General features: G+C 39.0%; 1 protein-coding gene across 1 annotated transcript; it reads right to left on the bottom strand.

Annotated features, from left to right (window-relative positions):
• Positions 1 to 3,504: 3,504 nt before the first annotated feature.
• On the bottom strand, positions 3,505 to 11,313 carry LOC140935544 (uncharacterized). Its single transcript, XM_073385103.1, has 8 exons — positions 11,118 to 11,313; positions 9,612 to 9,777; positions 8,737 to 8,900; positions 8,373 to 8,429; positions 7,480 to 7,590; positions 6,381 to 6,510; positions 5,036 to 5,144; positions 3,505 to 3,713 (listed from the first exon to the last, which is right to left on the bottom strand). Exons 1-8 carry the CDS (start codon positions 11,252 to 11,254, stop codon positions 3,565 to 3,567), a joined length of 1,023 nt encoding a protein of 340 aa, XP_073241204.1. The 5' UTR covers positions 11,255 to 11,313; the 3' UTR covers positions 3,505 to 3,564.
• Positions 11,314 to 11,369: the final 56 nt, after the last annotated feature.

The following is an 11,369-nucleotide window of genomic DNA, read 5'->3' as shown; positions in this document are numbered from 1 at the left end:
TGTTTCGATCTCTACAAAAGAACTAGCTTTTTCCAGTATCTTAGTATAGTTCCTGATACACGTTTACCCCAGATCTTAGTCTTCAAGCTGTTCTCGGCGCGATATATTTGTCACATACTATATCCAAGAGAATACGTTTTACATGCTCTGTGGATTAACGTAAGTGATGCACATTCGGAAAACGGTTTTTCCTTATTTTCTTGCATGTGGACTTTAACATGATCATCAGTGCTGCTCAGTCCATGATAATTAAATGACATGGGAGTTACATTGAACTCTCACTTCTGTTAAGAGAGGCGCAGATTCACTTGATAGTGAAATACAGCTGAATTAAGTAATGATCGAGGTAAGAAGGAGGCAATTTGTTTTGTTGTGGCGCAATACACTTTCCTCACATAGAAATGTTTTCAATTTTACGCAGAGAATGCATATCCACAGAAGGGCTGTTTAAGAAAGACAATGTGTTTAAACTCCACTTTTAAAGGGTGTATTTTTGAGTTAAAACATTTCGACCAATCACAAGAGTTGCAAACAATGACCAAGAAATGTTCACAATTTTACGTGATCCGCACATACGATTTCTGTGTTACTTTGACTCAGACGAGATTGTGTTATAAGGAAGTTGGATAGAAAAAAAGGGGATTAATATACATGCTGCTTTGCGAAGATTTCGTGAAATTTGATGTTTCAACCAATCAGAGCCTTAGTAGAGACAATAGTAAAGTTAGCACCTTTTTGCATTCCGACGTGTTCACTGCGTTTTGGTCCTTTCCTTCATATCTGGACCATTACTTAAACCGCCGCCCGGTTAGCTCCAGGTGGATGTAAACACCGGTCTACTGAGTGGGAAGCCGCGGTTTCAAACCCCGGCCGGACCAATCGTCGATCAGGATTTTTAAATAACTGACGTAAAGTGCTTTCCGATGTCATCTGTAAACGGTCACACTTTCTAGTCTTCTTGGAATTAAAAAAAAACCTGTAGGCCCGGTCTCACGGTCCTTGTTCATATAAAATGCTGTGGTAAGTTAAAGAACCTATACACTGTTTGTAAAGAGTAGGCTGAGTAGGCTGAGTAGGGGACCCATTTACCCATTTTTCCAAATGAATTTCCCGGAAGGTTCTTGAAAATGGTAAACTCTGAAATGAGTAGACGTTATGTGAAAGCAATTTCAATCCAATATGTACATGCACAGTGTTATTTGTACTCCTCAATAACACAAAATGGTGGAGCTATTATACTTCAAATTACTTTGAAAGCAGTAAAGCATTCTGCATTCTAATTAATAGTGGATCAACTCTTTTAACCCTTACAAATTCTTCAAACTGGTCTCTATACATTTCCTTAAAAGGATAAGTTAAGAGAATTTGATAAAAGATCAAAGTATTTTCTCTTAGGTGATAATTTTGTTAATTCTTAAACCTAATCTCTTGACCTTGTATCAGGGGATATTGTGAGTCAGAAGAAAATTGATGTTGGTCACTACTGGGACTTAAAGGGTTAAAACAAGTAAAAAGAAATCATTTGTTTTTTGCTAGTTTAATTTGTTCGTATGTTTGGCCTTTCCTATGCTTAAAAATGTGAATCATTGTTTCACATTTTTTTTAATTCACTACCGAAATGAATTGCTTTGAGTGAGTTGCATTTTCCAATTATCCCGCTTTTACCTCCGGTTCTTTCATTTAAACCGCTAATTTGTAACACGGTTAACTTTTTTATATGACATAAAAATCCGGCAAAGCATAGAACAAGCAATTTTGTCGTCATTTTGACCTTAACATGCTAAATTTCGTGTACTTTCGGTTAGGTGATGTTTACTTCCGGTCAAAATGGCGGCCATTTCAGTAATACTCCAAAAACCGGTTTAACAGGAAAAATTTGCGATGGCACCATATCACATATTAATAGCCACGATTAATTTATATAATAAACAATTTCATTGTTATTTTGGTGTAAAAAAGTGCTTAATTTTGTGTACTTTCGGTTAGATGATATTTACTTCCGGTCAAAATGGCGGCCAGTTTAATTTTCACTCCAAAAACCAGTTAAACAGGAAAAATTTGCGATGGCACCATATCACATATTAATAGTCATAATTAGTTCTGTCATTCCCGAAAATTTGGTGCTTTTAACAAAAAGTGAGCAATCCGGCCCCAAATCTGCACATATCTGCCCCACTAATACTAATGTTTCCATGTAAACGATCTTGGAACATTTTTCGCAGCGATCATATAGAATTATCAGTCTTCACAAAGGAAGAGATTTTCATAGAACTGGGCGTTTCCGATCTTTGGGCACGAACGGTAATTGCGCCATTTTTAGAAGTAAAATATAGCTCGTGCTTTTTGCGGCATGCAACTTTTACAGTTAACGAAGTTCTATCGACTTTTTTCGAATTCCTTATAATACACTCTGCTTACCCCCCAAAATTTGCGTAAGTTATTGGCGGGAGGGGGGGGGGGGAAGGTAAAGAGACTGTGTCTGTGGGGTTCGAAAATAGACAATGGCTATATACGGAGGAAAGAGAGACATTGTTTATAGCGGATAAAATAAATTGTACCTTTTAACAATTTGAGAGATTCTGTTCATTTAATTACAAAAGCTGTGCAACCATCTTTCAAATCGAAACTTAAGGCCTTGTTCCTAAAGCTTGTGGTAACTTCTCGGCTGTAGAAATCTGTGATTTTTTGGTTTAGATACCGAGAAATAGTAATCGAGAAAAAAAGGGTTATCAGAAGAGGTCTTCTAATCTCGTTCCCAGATTTCTTAGTCCACGAGAGATCTGGGTACGAGAGACTTTCGACCCTGACCTCGTCTCGGTTTCAGCACGTCGTTCGGCGTTACTTAGGTATTTTTGTAAGGGCTTCTTTACACAGAATTGGGGGACCCCAGATGGGTGAAGTGAAATGCGGCGAGTCACTCCACCTATCATGCAAACGTGATCAAATTAAAATGATAGATTATATGGACAGGCGGGTTACACCACAAAAAAGGGTTACCTCACCAACCTGGGGTCCCTCACCTCCACGTAAACAGGCCCTAAGATTCGAGAAGGAAAACAACTGAAAGCGGTGTACCGTATTTATTCGAATAAGCGCCCAACCTCGAATTAGCGCCCATCCTGAAGGCAGAAAAATTTAATAAGCGCCCAGCCTCGAATAAGCGTCCACCCCACCCCCAATCCCTTTCTGGTCCCCCCGACCCAAAAAATATTAAATAAGTACTAATAACAGACTTGCCCGAGGACGGAGTTTTCTTCAGAGTATTTTACAGAAACCTTGCTTTGCTACATCTTCGCGTTTTATTATTACCATTTATTGCATTGTTGCAAAATAAACATACTACACTTGCTGAAAATGGTGAAAATTTAATAAGCGCCCAGCCTCGAATAAGCGCCTACCTCGAATAAACGCCCATTCTCAATGTCCAAAAATTTAATAAGCGCCCAGGGCGGTTAATCGAATAAATACGGTAATAAGTTCCTAGCACGTCAGCTGTGCGTGGGGTACAGTTAAAGCAACTGCTTTATTTTTAACTTGTATAATTATTGAGAATAATAATTGATATCAAAGACAGTCTCCTAAAAAGTCCACAACTTCTGAGAGTTCTCTTTTCTTTGCCTCGTGGTGTGCCCATCTTTCCTCTGCGAGTTTAGGCGTGATCTTCCAACGCTCATGATATATCCTTTGTTTACAAGCCGGACATTTCTTTCCGCCTGGGAAACGGGAAACATAAATGTTCAAAACCCCCTTTTGTTAGTAAAGAAAACAAACTTATACTGAACCCAAAGCCGTGAAATGTGCTCTAGTCTTATTAGGTCCTAATTATATGGAGAACACTTGTCTTGTCCCGGGTAGAAGGATCGCTCGCCTACCTCGGTGAGTCAAATTTTTCCTACGTTTCCTAACAAAACTTAGCCTGCGTGGCCGGCGTTGGAAGGAGAAGGGGAAAGGGGAAATTTGGACGCGAGAGAGGGCGTGTGGGGCGCGCGAGGGAGAAAGGAAAGGAACGCCCGCAAGGACGCTATTGTTTTCTCCAAACCGCCCCTAATTTGATATGCAAAGATAAGCTCTCCCTCGCGCGCGCCCAAATTCCCGCTTCCCCTTTCAACGTCGGCCACGCAGGCTGAACAAAACTTGAAGAGCCGGTTACATCAGAGAACAAAAAGTTGGCTCGGCCTGAAGGGTGACCTGCTTAGCTGAGTCATCCTTCGGCAGGTATTTTTTACAGTTCATATTCCACAGGTCAGAATACAGGTCACCATGCTACAGATAAATAAACAAGCCCAGAAGTGTCTCCTAGCCCTAAACGTTATCCAAAATGTTGTTTTTGATGGAGGGGAAATTACTTATAATTATGTTGCTATTTTTGTCGTGACCTGTGGAATATGAACGGTAAAGGAAACCTCTCCATCACCCTTCTAGCAGCATGTAAACAGTTTGACTCGCCAGCCGGTCGAGGCGACACTATCGAAGTATGCCCGAGCGCATTTGTCAGCTCTTGACTCCGGCAATGGGGTCAACTTTATTCTCATATACACTAAAGTTGATTTGACTGGCAGGGAGACCTTCTTCCCCACTGCATCGACGAAAGTGACGACGGGGCGAACACAGCTTAACACCGAATTGACCAATGGCAGAGCGGCAAAATGGGCACCGAAAGTCGTGTCCAGTCCTTTCAGCACGCTTTTGCGTTATCGTTTCTCAATTTGCCCGATATGCCCAATGTGTAGACCGCGAGTGGTCGTCTTTCTTGACTCAAAACAAAAATAAGAGATTGCTCGCAGTCTACCCAATATCATGTCTTATTTGAATCTCCAAATACGACCCCTGCAAACGCTAAAACAACAGACGTTTTTTCTCTTGGGCTCTGGCCTGCGAATAGAGCTGTTTCTCCCCGCTCTTCAACCAAATAGACGTATCGAGAAACGTCCCTGGCGACTGTATTCGCAAGCTACTTTGGTTCAGTCACACAAAGTGAAACCAGTTCTAACTTAGGAATTTGGAATAATTAGGCAGGCTAGCTAAAGGTTCATACCTTGAAAAGGTGGGGTTTTCATGTATTTATCAAGACATCCATAGTGAAAGAGATGATTGCAGTAAACACGCTCAACATATTTCAGGTCTGTTGGATCTGTAACTGCTTCCTGTAGAGTTCAATAACACAACAACTGTTTGAATACTGTCAATAGCAACTCAGATGCATGTTAAACAACGGTGTTGTAGTGTCAGCAAACTTAGCCTGCGTAGCAGTCGTTTCCGCTTCCTTCGAGCCAAGCAGGACAAACGAGACATGCCAGCCTTGGAAGTAACAAAAGGGATCTTACGAAATTACGACGGCGACGGCATGGAGAATCATGTCAAAAAAGCAATAGGTTTAATGAGTAAAACAACAACTTTGCACGTGCATCACACTTTTTTGTGCATTTCTTTCCTGTCCCTGCACAACTACGACGTGAAATGACCAAATTTTAAGTTTACTTGAGAACGGGAACGACAAGGCAATAAATTTTACCATCTCTGTCTGAATTCGGGCGCAGTCCCCTCTCTTCAGCTCCAACACCAAAATTCCCTTCTTTTAAGGAACGGGGCGAATTGGGATAATCGCGAAAAAGTTTGAAAGGCTGCGAAGTCTGTTTTTCAAAGACCTTTTCATGGACGTCGCCGTTGTCGTATCTTAAGGTCCCTAAAAATAAAAGGAGCGGGAGAAGGAGCGGGGAATGAAAGGAAACTTCCCTACCCCGACCCCACCTCCTATTTTTTTTGCTCCTTTTAGCCCTTGCACTGAGGGTTCGGTAGCCTGTGAACACAGACGAATTTCTGGTCGTCGCTTCTCTCCACATCAATCGAAAATACGTCTGTGTTCGCAGGTTAGGGGTTCCGGGGTAGGTGTGTGAGCTAAAAAACAAAACCTCTTAGAAAAAAACTATAAGGCACTTTGATTTGTCCTCAGCCATGCTTGATCTCTCAGGAAGACATTCTAAAAGAGCTTAAAAGGGCTGTGCCATGGTTGTCTAGTTCATTTTGTTAATAATACCAATTGTGCATCCCTATTTGCTATGTAACTTGAGAAATTACTTTTGAATAGCAAAATGCCAGCTAACGTGTCAAGCGAATATGTCTCCCAAGCATTATGTCAAACCTTACAAACAACAAAAATTAACTTTGAAAAACTATTAGGCTAACAAGTTTTCAATACCCACAATTGCAGTCCATTTCAATCTATTTGAAGTTTGACCATCAGTTTCTCCTTATGTATTTGCCATGTTATTTATACCATCTTTTTATTATTTTTAGTTTTACTCAATTTGGTGGCTGTTCCAATTGTTTGAATTTTGATAAATTTCGGAACACAGCTCCTCCAAAACAATCTTAAACAATACCTTTGGATCATCCGGCAAGGCTCTCTGTTGACATATTGGACATGTCTGTAGAGGGCAATGTCTGGCGCACTGATTGACAAGGAAGTCACAAACCAACTTTAAAGAGGGCTTGGGTTCAAATGGCGGGTCTCTGAGGAGAAAAAAATTAATGCTCACACACTGGATTCTGACTTAAATTTCACTGCTTTTGATTGCTACTGATTTGCTAGCTAATCTGTGTCAATTACCAACAAATGATTTTAAATGAAGTAATGATCATTGCAGTTGTGCCAACAAGTTTAGAAACAACTGCCAAAACCCATGAACTCTATGTTACCAATGCAGCACTTTAACCAACTGAGTTATAAAGCCATTGACATTGGAGCAGGTCAGTTGTGGGTTACCCGGCAAGCAGAGGTTTCTTTCTGGAATGGCCTTTTAGCATTCATAAAGTCGATCATGTCTCTGTTGGTCGCATAGTTGGTTTGTTTACGCCCCTACACACCCTCTGTGACTGACAAGCGATGCCAACCATTTTTAAAGCTAAACGCCATCCCACAAAGAAACCTCTACCTGCAGGATAGTTGCCGGTTGATGTGTTCCCCTCACAATAAATAAATGAGCGAATGAAGAAGTATGAATTAAATCACATATGAATTTGGATTGTAACTACTAAGCCTGCAAGAAACTATTGTCCACTCTTCTTATGCTGTAAAAAGTGGATTAAAAATTCACCGGAACTTCTGTCTTCTTCTTGGTATTCCAGAGTTCAATTAATAATCTTGGACACGTTTATAAGTGGCAAAATGTTCTGGTTTGTGCTTGCTGGAATTATTTTCCGTTGTCCTGTTAGACTTTAGGATTTGTTTTATCATGTCCATGGCCAATGGTAAATACTAGACTGTTCTTCTTATTATTCAGGGTTGTCACAAAGATTTCAAGTTGCGGGCTAAATACAACAAGTAGGGGGGGGGGGATATCAAATCTTTTGGTTCTATTTTTCTTCTACTTTCCTTTGAAAGTAGCTGGGGGCCACGTTCACATAGTAGCCAGGGGAAATCCTCAGCCCTCGCCTCTTAATGACAGCCCTGTTATTAGTATATTTTTATTAATCACAAACTTTGGTTTACGCCGTAAGGGTGCCTCAACACATTGCCTTGCTAAGTCAACTGCTTGGCCAATAAACACTCGTGTCAAGTTATCTGGAAAGTTTGATTCCTTCAGCTCTATCCTGTAGATGAAAACAACCTTGAGTTCTTTACTTGCTTCTGTTTATATCTTGACTTCAGTCAGGTGATACTAGTACCACTGATAGGTCGAGACATAGCTAAGCTTATTGTCCTGTTAAAAGCTCGAAAATACAGAAACTTCTTATCAATCCCCGTCACAGGGGATAATTTGCAAGAGAGATGCCTTCACTTTGGGCTCAAAAATTCCATTTGATGATGTAAATCTGAAAAGAATCCAGGGCTTGAAGTTAACTTTTTAGTGCACTTGCAAAGTTTTGCTAGTAAGATTTTTTTCCACTAGCAAACTGGTGAGACCACTAACAAATTCTTTCCCTTTGTTTGAGAGACATGGATGATTCTAACTCACAAACGTTTGCTAATGCACTTTTTTTTCACTCACAGATTATCAAAATCACTTGCATCTTGCGAGTTTGCGAGCGTTAATTTTGAGCCCTGGAATCTGATCACGAACTCTGTATTCAATGGCTATTTTCACTTGGTAAAGGGTATAAATAACCAATTTATGGCATAAGCGATAACAATGTTTTTAGATTTTCTAGATTCCTTTACTAAAATTCATTTAGCTGATAATGAATCTAGTTCAGACTCCATGCTCAGAGAGGATTCAGGGGAGCTTTCCCTATGTCACATAAGAGTAAATTAATAACATTCCTAGCCATTCACCTGGAGTCCGTTTATTTGATAAATGAAATGGAAAGAAAAACGTAATAATTACCGGTATATGATATTCAAGTGCCTTATTGAACAAACAGTTTTCACTCACCTAACTGCAGAGGCATGGTAATCATCTGGTACAGTAATCTTTACATCTAGAAAATAACTACAGGACAATATTTTTATTTGGTCATTGGTAGATCAGTAGCTAAATACTTACTGAAACAAAACATTTTTACATGTTACATGGTAAAGGGAAAAGCTAGGGTTTTTGCTGTATGTGGCTCAGGTTTTATGCACCTGGTTTCTTTATAACTGCATTTAGCTCTGCTAGGAGTAAAATAACATTAATATCTGACCCCTGTCCCCTCAGAGGACACTAGTCTACCAAACTTCAAAGATGTCAGAGCAAGGGGTGAACTTTCCTTGTAGATGTGATCTAACAATTTTTATGGGTACGAAAAGGTACTTACTTGTCTTGGTTGGCACGAATACTAAGGATTCCTGCTTTTTGTTTAGCTTTAAGTTGATCTGCATCTGTTAGTAGCCTTGATTTAATATACTGAAATTCATCTGAGCATGCGATCAAAGCATTCTCATCAAGAAATCTGCGCACAAACACCAAAATGGGGATGACCTTAAGGCAAACAATAATAAAATTATAGAGTAAATTACAAGAAATATTGGTAAAAAATGGAACATTTAATATTTCCTGAATGTAAGACACAGTAATATAGAGCAACAATCTTTTGTTCCATAATAAACCACCATAAATTTAAATAATTATTAAGTGACCTTTATTTGACTTTAAGTGTCACTGTTCCTTGCACAAAGTACTGAATGAGGAGACTTTTTTTACATCCCCTACTGGAGATGCAAAGGGAGCCATTACAGCATGGTCATCTGAGCCTAGCAAAGATCTATTTGTTTACAAAGCAGCTGCAATACCATTTTATTCAGTTATTTTAAAACATTAAGTACTGGTTCAACCCCAAGAATCGAATCCTGGACCTTCCATTCTGAAGACCAGCACTCTATCAACAAAGCTAACCCCACTACAGTCCCATGGTGACATCATCACTCTTGTGCAGCTGCAATCTATGACACATCTGAGAACTTAACACTTACAAGTAACACTGCCTCTAAGTCAGATTCTTAAAAAAATCCATGCTTAGATATGATTCAGTTTAAAAGCACATTAATTTATTGTCTTTGTGCTGAGTGTAATAAGCTGAATTATATTATATGCTATACTTTATTGGTGCTTAATTTTAATACCAAATGAATACAGAAAATTCAAATCGCGGAAAATGATACATAATTTTTGTTTCGTTCCTGGTCTACCCACCTGAGGTTTACCAAGGAATTTTTTGACTTCTTGGTCACACAGTTCGGTCATTTTGGCTAAAAGGCGAGGAGGTAAGGTTTTACTTTTCAACTCCACAATAATAGCACTTGTGGGATACTTGTCAGGAAACTGAAGCAACACAACAACACTCTTAAATTTCGTCCTCCTAAAGAACATAAAGAGTAGAGTTACGCCCAGTACAACCGTTGAACTTCTCACATACAGAACTTGATTAGCCTTTAGGGGTTTTCACATGATGTCACCAAAATTCAAACTAAGCAACTATTGATTCTTCCGAGTTTCTACTTTCATGAAGTATTACAGCACCTAAAAACCTTTATTTATACAAATTTTTTGTTGGAAAGGGTTCTTCACTTTGCTATAGAAGATGCTTGAATTTCCAGGCTTTTGCATGACACAGCATTTAATAGGTGGCAGCCAAGAAAGCTCTTATACGGGTTAAAAACATTACTTATTTTTTGAGATTTTGCTATGTAAACATTCCCTGTCTTAGAATAAATATTACTTTAAAAATCTTTATGAGTTCCTCAAGTGATGAATTCACCCATAAGAAGGAAAACTCAAAAACAGATGTGTCTGTTGGATTCCGGTGGCGATATTTGTGCCCCTCAAAGGGACATGAACATGGCATCTCCATACAAAGCCTTATAAGTTTGGGTAAAACGTTTTTCTGAATATCTTGCATATGAATATTGCACAGACCTGATTCTTGGCAAGACTTTTTGTATATCTGTCTTCTTTAATTTCCCATATAACTTTCTGTATTGACTGGTTTGCATTTTTATTTTTGATGGCATGACAGTGAAAACACAGAATACCTATTTGGGTTGACCCAAATGAGTTAAGTTCGATGGTTGATTCACACGTCGAACTTGATTCTTTTTCATGACGTACAATGGCCTACAATGCTTACTAGTAAAAGGGCAATTATATACGGTAATTTATGCCTTAGATTTGGCACATGAAAAGTTGACAATTTGACCATTTGAAACAAAGTCATCCACTGTCAAAGTTCCCCTGTGGCCCACTCGAACTTAATCCATGGGCTGACCCAAATTAGATATGCTGCACCTTATTGATTCAAACGTCAATCTTTTCATGTACCACTGAATCGGTACATGAAAAGTTTGATGTTTAAACCGAGCCTTTAGGATTTAAAAAATAAGCCATCTGACCTCAGAGACAGTCATTTGAAACTTAACATGAGAAATATTTCTTATAGTAAAGCAGCCTGAATAAAGTGGCCGGAAATAAATAAATTATCTTTCCTGAATTTGTTAAATGCCTGCCTTAAACTACTTACAGTAACAGTTAATTATTTAGGAAAAAGCCCTTTGACAGACTATAAAATGTGTAAATTGAATAAGGCCTTTTTTATAGAAGTTTATGTGTTTTAAAATTTTTAGTCTGAATTTAACAATGAAACTAAGCATTCCCAAGTAGATGAGCTTTATATAACGTACATGTATGCATTGTTTCACTTACGTGATTCTAACATTTACAGCAACAGAGTGACATGAAATTAACTCTGATCCCTCTACTTTTTCATTTAGTGTTTTCTTGACGATTTCCAGTTCACTTTCGACCGTTGTTATAGTTTCTGGGTTAGAACACAAAGCCATTTTCAACGAAAACGTCACAGAAACCGGCAAAAATGAATGTACTTCCTCTCTTCTTCTTGGTTCCAGTCTGCTGGAGTGAAACCAGGAGTGAAACCGACGAGCCCGCGTTTAAAAG

The sequence above is a fragment of the Porites lutea genome, chromosome 4 (assembly GCF_958299795.1).
Source record: "Porites lutea chromosome 4, jaPorLute2.1, whole genome shotgun sequence".
Taxonomy (NCBI): domain Eukaryota; kingdom Metazoa; phylum Cnidaria; class Anthozoa; order Scleractinia; family Poritidae; genus Porites; species Porites lutea.
Note: the sequence above shows the minus strand (reverse complement) of the source record. Positions and strands in the feature narration are given on the sequence as shown.

Excerpts from the sequence above, each read along its gene's own strand:
- LOC140935544 (XM_073385103.1), bottom strand. The coding sequence starts at position 11,254 with ATGGCTTTGTGTTCTAACCCAGAAACTATAACAACGGTCGAAAGTGAA. Across the intron at positions 8,901-9,611 it reads AATTCCTTGGTAAACCTCAG|GTCATCCCCATTTTGGTGTT; the intron begins GTGGGTAGACCA and ends GTTTGCCTTAAG. Across the intron at positions 6,511-7,479 it reads CCCTTACGGCGTAAACCAAA|AGACCCGCCATTTGAACCCA; the intron begins GTTTGTGATTAA and ends TTTTCTCCTCAG.